This window comes from Megalobrama amblycephala, linkage group LG20 (genome assembly GCF_018812025.1).
Source record: "Megalobrama amblycephala isolate DHTTF-2021 linkage group LG20, ASM1881202v1, whole genome shotgun sequence".
In the NCBI taxonomy this organism is placed as follows: Eukaryota; Metazoa; Chordata; class Actinopteri; order Cypriniformes; family Xenocyprididae; genus Megalobrama; species Megalobrama amblycephala.
This window is the reverse complement of record NC_063063.1, coordinates 3,947,495-3,954,433: the sequence shown is the minus strand read 5'-3', so window position 1 is coordinate 3,954,433 and position 6,939 is coordinate 3,947,495. Positions and strand designations below refer to the sequence as shown.

Here is a 6,939-nt window from a genome sequence, read left to right as displayed (position 1 = left end):
TAACCAATGGGATTAGACAATATGCTCGAGGGGCGGGCTCTTTTGAAGTGTGGAATAGGGTCATTCTTTGGGCGGCGTCGACACTGATGAATCGAGTGTAAATAAAAAAGACGCGCACTTGCTTTAGCATGTTAAACTACTATAGAGTCATTTCTAAACACAAAAAATGGAGACCCAAACCCGCAGAAATTAAACATAAATAAAATTAATATATATATTTTTTTTCTTCTAATTTCTATATATATATAATTTTCTAAAAAATTATTTTAGTTTTACACACACACACACACACACACATATATATATATATATATATATATATATATATATATATATATATATATATATACATACAGTACAGTCCAAAAGTTTGGAACCACTAAGATTTTTAATGTTTTTAAAAGAAGTTTCGTCTGCTCACCAAGGCTACATTTATTTAATTAAAAATACAGTAAAAAACAGTAATATTGTGAAATATTATTACAATTTAAAATAACTGTGTACTATTTAAATATATTTGACAAAGTAATTTATTCCTGTGATGCAAAGCTGAATTTTCAGCATCGTTACTCCAGTCTTCAGTGTCACATGATCCTTCAGAAATCATTCTAATATGCTGATTTTCTGCTCAATAAACATTTATGATTATTTTCAATGTTGAAAACAGTTGTGTACTTTTTTTTTTCAGGATTCCTTGATGAATAGAAAGTTCAAAAGAACAGCATTTATCTGAAATACAAAGCTTCTGTAGCATTATACACTACCGTTCAAAAGTTTGGGGTCAGTAAGAATTTTTTTTTTTTTTTTTTTTTTTTTTTTTTTTAAAGAAATTAAAGAAATGAATACTTGTATTCAGCAAGGATGCGTTAAATCAAGCAAAAGTGGCAGTAAAGACATTTATAATGTTACAAAAGATTAGATTTCAGATAAACACGGTTCTTTTGAACTTTCTATTCATCAAATAATCCTGAAAAAAATATTGTACACAAATATTTTGTACAATTGTACACATTAAATGTTTCTTGAGCAGATGATCAGCATATTAGAATGATTTCTGAAGGATCATGTGACACTGAAGACTGGAGTAAAGGTGCGTTCACGCGGCCTTGTAATTCCTGTAGTTACGAGATTCTAGCTTGTAAAAAGCGTTCACGTCCTCGTAGAGATCGTAGTTACAGCTTGTAAGCTGGGAGTTTTCTGAAAGCTCCCAGATGTACCACGTGGCCACTGTACCACCTGACCGCTGTAGATTGATTTATTAGGCGTTGATAGTGGTGCCATGGAAACGCATAATTCCCAGTCCAAGGACCAAAAGGACGTGAACAGCTCCGAGTATAACGTCACGTGTTGTCATTTCAAGATTCCGGTAAGTACGAGGTGACGTGAATGCAGCTTAATGATGCTGAAAATTCAGCTTTGCCATCACAGGAATAAATTACTTTGTGAAATATATTCAAATAGATATTTTAAAATAGTTATTTTAAATTGTAATAATATTTCACAATATTATTGTTTTTACTGTATTTTTAATTAAATAAATGTAGCCTTGGTGAGCAGACAAAACTTCTTTTAAAAACATTAAAAATCTTAGTGGTTCCAAACTTTTGGACTGTACTGTATGTATATATATATATATATATATATATATATATATATATATATATATATATATATATATATATATATATATAATATCGATTAAATATAGAAATAAATATGTGTGTGTGTGTGTGTGTGTGTGTGTGTGTAAAACTAAAATAATTTTTTACACGTATACAAAAGTAAATTCAAGGAATACATGTAATTAAAAAGGAATTGACTGTTTATTAAGTCATATATTCCTATTCCATTAATTAATTCCCCATTATTGCATTTATTTATTTACTTATTTGTTTTTAATTTCTTCATATTTGGTGCCACCATACGACAAAAATACATTTGTTCACAATATTCGAAAATTTAACAAACACGTGGAATGAATCCTCCAAACCGGACAGGGCCAGACAGTGTTTACATCATTGTTTACATTGCCAAACGTATTAATCTAACTGGACACTGACCGTCCGTCCACGTGCGAACCTTCTGCACCATCCGTCCAACGTGCTCGCGTCGGTACATACAAAGCAAAATATTTACTTTGTATTTTCAATTTTCTCTTAAAGGATTAGTTCACTTTCAAATAAAATTTTCCTGATATTTTACTCACCCCCATGTCATCCAAGATGTTCATGTCTTTCTTTCTTCGGTCGAAAAGAAATAAAGGTTTTTGATGTAAACATTCCAGGATTATTCTCCTTATAGTGGACTTCAATGGACTCCAAACGGTTGAAGGTCAAAATTACAGTTTCACTGCAGCTTCAAAGGGCTTAAAACAATACCAGACGAGGAATAAGGGTCTTATCTAGAGAAACGATCGGTCATTTTCGAAAAAATGTAAATGTATATGCTTTATAAACAAAAATGTTCCAAAACCGCATTTCCGAATTCTCCAAAACATTTACGCTGTATATCCTACACCTTCCCTATTCTACTTACAGAAAAAATGTAACTGGCACCGCGTTCGTTCCGTAAGTAGAATAGGGAAGGCGTAGGACATACAGCGTAAGCTTTTTGAAGAATACGGAAGTGTGGTTTTGGCGGAAGCACTTGGAAGGCGATCATTTGTTTATATAAAGCATATACATTTACTTTTTTTTTTTAAATGAATGTTCGTTTCTCTAGATAAGACTCTTATTCCTCGTCTGGTATCGTTTAAAGCCCTTTGACGCTGCACTGAAACTGTAATTTTGACTGTTTGGAGATCATTGAAGTCCACTATAAGGAGAATAATCCTGGAATGTTTTCATCAAAAACCTTCATTTCTTTTTGACTGAAGAGAGAAGGACATGAACATCTTGGATGACATGGGGGGTGAGTAAATTATTAGGAAAATTTTATTTGAAAGTGAACTAATCCTTTAAAGCTTTTTTAGTCAGTGCACGTTATCTCCCATCAGACTTTTCTCAGCACTGATCAGTACAGACTAATCAGTGATTGGGCATGTATTAGAGTGTTGTGATAGATTTAAGTTCAAATGTCATGTCAGTAACCAATATTTGCACATAATAGATTAAAACGATTACATTTTTAGCGTATGAATACTAATGGTTTTACTGAGATATGAATTAGAATCAATGGGGCTTTAGACATTCTGAGCCGCGAAGCGCCCCCTGGAGGACAAAACGCATCATCCCATTGGGAACCGTTATAGCAGTAAAATCGGTCATGATGCCACGCGTTTGAGTACTTTGGACCAATCACAGCTCTCGCTCCAGGCTTTTCCACGTTGCAATACATTGTGGCAAGGTGGGAGTCGAACTTACATATTCTACAATTACACGTTGCACGTAAGAGTAGCAACTTTAGTCTACAAGTCTGCAAAACAGGCTTTTGTAAATTAGGTAATAATTTGTTATAAAACCTCTTGACACTGTCACTGCAATGTCCTCGAGCAATTCAACTACTGGAGTTCCTAAATGGGAATATAGCGTTCGTTTCATCCTCTGTTTTCTGGGTTTAGTTCTGTCGGTTTACGCGCTACACGTAGAACTTTCCCGGGAGAACGATCCCGAATATCGCGCGATGTGCGACCTGGGCCATTCCGTGAGCTGCTCTAAGGTCTTCACCTCCAGGTAAATGCATTCATTTCAGTCGTGGCAGTTTTCATGCACCATATTTCCTCATTTCCCCAGTTGACTGATAACATTAAGAGTCACAAACATTTCACGTTTTCTAAAATGTTATGTTTAAATATGCAAATAAGGCATTATCTAATTAAATCTGCACATATTTGAATACAGCCAGAAAAAAAAAAAAATCACAATGTTTTTAGGAATAAAATGTTGCATAAAATTAGTCACATGACATATGAACAAACCCCTGTGTGAAAACCTTCAGAATATCTATAGCTATGAAAATGCAGTGTTTGGTATTGCTGCTGCTTAAGTGGAGATTTCTGACTCTGTTCATAAGAAAAAGAGTAATTTTGAAAACAAAAACATATGTGTAGGCCTATTGTAATTGAAAATACAATAAATCAAACACTTAAAAGTTTAATTTGTATGTTTTCTTTCCACTAGTCTGAAGAAAAGCGTTATGAAAAGCCAAGATAGCCGATAATTCTTAATTAATCATTATATTTTTAATGATTATATTTAGAAAGAAATGCAAATAAAAACGTTATTCTCTCCATTTCTTCAGCTTGTTTCAGAGTAACTGTTATCAGTTATAAACAAACACATTACTCAAATTAATATTAACACACATTAACTAAATTCTCAAGATTAAATGAATATTTATTAACTTTCTGAATGTTATTAAATCATATAATTTCTATTAATATTGATCAACAAACTGATTTCTTCGCACTTTCTTTACACAAAACACAAATTCAATGCATTTTCCTGCTCTCTTCTGATTGACAGGATTATCGGCTGTTTTTAAACTATTGGCCGATAGTGTGAAAATTTGCTTTTACCAGCCGATATTGATTATCTATAATTATTCTGATTTTATGGAACCTGCAAATAGTGAATATTTACAGGCAAATGATGTTATCAACCCCTGAAACTTTGATCCTTCTTTCAGATGGGGACGTGGATTTGGGCTCGTCCAGATCTTTACTTCCAAAGACAGTGTGTTGAATCAGCCGAACAGTGTGTTGGGAATCATTTTCTATATGCTGCAGCTGGGTTTGGGTAAGCGCTGTTAGGACACTAATGTTTATACTGGGACCCCAAAAACTATTTCAACAATAACAAAATATCAAATCAAGTGACATCTGCAAATAAATTCTAATTTTGCTCTTTTTGTAATTATTGTATATACACCGATCAGGCATAACATTATGAGCACTGACAGGTGAAGTGGATAACACTGATTATCTCTTCATCACAAGACCTGTTAGTGGGTGGATATATTAGACACCAAGTGAACATTTTGTCCTCAAAGTTGATGTGTTAGAAGCAGGAAAAATGGGCAAGCGTAAAGATTTGAGCGAGTTTGACAAGGACCAAATTGTGATGGCTAGACGACTGGGTCAGAGCATCTCCAAAACTGCAGCTCTCGTGGGGTGTTCCCGGTCTGCAGTGGTCAGTAAAGTGGTCCAAGGAAGGAACAGTGGTGAACCGGTGACAGGGTCATGGGCGGCCGAGGTTCACTGATGCACGGTGAAGGCGCCTACGTGTGGCCCGATCCAACAGACGAGCTACTGTAGCTCAAACTGCTCAAGAAGTTAATGCTGGTTCTGATAGAAAGGTGTCAGAATACACAGTGCATCACAGTTTGTTGCGTATGGACACAGACCAGTCAGGGTGCCCATGCTGACCCCTGTCCACTGCCAAAAGCACCAACAGTGGACACGTGAGCATCAGAACTGGACCACGGAGCAATGGAAGAAGGTTTCCTGGTCTGATGAATCACGTTTTCTTTTACATCACGTGGATGGCCGGGTGTGTGTGCATCTCTTACCTGGGGAACACATGGCACCAGGATGCACTATGGGAAGAAGGCAAGCCGGCGGAGGCAGTGTGATGCTTTGGGCAATGTTCTGCTGGGAAACCTTGGCTCCTGCCATCCATGTGGATTTTACTTTGACACGTACCACCTACCTAAGCATTGTTGCAGACCATGTACATCCTTTCATGGAAACGGTATTCCCTTGTGGCTGTGGCCTCTTTCAGCAGGATAATGCTCCTGCCACAAAGCAAAAATGGTTCAGGAATGATTTGAGGAGCACAACAATGAGTTTGAGGTGTTGACTTGGCCTCCAAACTCCCCAGATCTCAATCCAATCGAGCATCTGTGGGATGTGCTGAAAAACAAGTCTGATCCATGGAGGCTCCACCTCGCAACTTACAGGACTTAAAGGATCTGCTGCTAACATCTTGGTGTCAGATACCACAGCACACCTTCAGGGGTCTAGAGAAGTCCATGCCTCGACGGGTCAGGGCTGTTTTGGCAGCAAAAGGGGGACCAACACAATATTAAGAAGGTGGTCATAATGTTATGCCTGATCGGTGTATGAATTATTGTCTGAAGGGGATGTTCAAATGTAATTTTGGTCTTTTTGGTCACAGGTCAGCTAGTGTCCAGCCGATCAGCGTTCTTCCTCGTCATGTCCTCTTGGGTGTCAGTGGCCGGATCAGTGTATCTAGCTGCCATTCTTGCGTTCGTCTTGGGTGATTTCTGTGTGGTGTGTGTCTCCACCTACATCATAAACTTTGCACTTCTCTACACAAACCTAAAGAGAAGGACGGGACTGGAGGGACTCCTGAAGAAAGCGAAGAGCAAATAAAATCTGTACTTGTTTTTGAGTTTGAAAGATATTAAGGATTAAGCTGCCTCTAACATCTGGGGGGAAAAGAGAAACCTACATAAAATAAAACATTTTACAGCTGATTGAAAATCCTGGCAATTTGCAAGCTGGTAGTAGTGAAAAGAAAAAAGTATGGTAACAATGATCTGGACGTCACGTTCATGAACACAAATAAACGAGGAAGCTTCAATTTTATTATTTATCAGAATGATGAAAGAACATCCAGACAGTATGTTTTAGGATGCTGACGATCATGTGATTTATATCCAGGTCAGACTGTTACATGTACAAGAAGCCTAATGTGAAACTGAGATCTGATCAACATTTGATTAAAGCTCTGTGATGAATAAAGTCAGATTTTCTATTAAATGTTAAGTGTATTTGAATTTGTTGTTTCCCTTTAATGCTGCTGCCTTCAGGTTTTTAAAGAGATGCAGTTAATTTTACAGATAATATAATTTTCAGCATCTTGTCCACTTATATCTGCTGATTTCTGAAGCTAATGTACCAGCCATGAAAGAAATGCAATGCAATACACTTCATTTTATATTTATTTTTTTAACTTCTTAAGGGGTGACTTAAAT

The 6,939-nt window shown here is 36.4% G+C and overlaps 1 protein-coding gene across 1 annotated transcript; it reads left to right on the top strand.

The window, feature by feature from the left end:
* Positions 1 to 3,272: 3,272 nt before the first annotated feature.
* On the top strand, positions 3,273 to 6,724 carry vkorc1 (vitamin K epoxide reductase complex, subunit 1). Its single transcript, XM_048171438.1, has 3 exons — positions 3,273 to 3,671; positions 4,627 to 4,736; positions 6,117 to 6,724. Exons 1-3 carry the CDS (start codon positions 3,481 to 3,483, stop codon positions 6,332 to 6,334), a joined length of 519 nt encoding a protein of 172 aa, XP_048027395.1. The 5' UTR covers positions 3,273 to 3,480; the 3' UTR covers positions 6,335 to 6,724.
* The last annotated feature ends 215 nt before the right edge of the window (positions 6,725 to 6,939 follow it).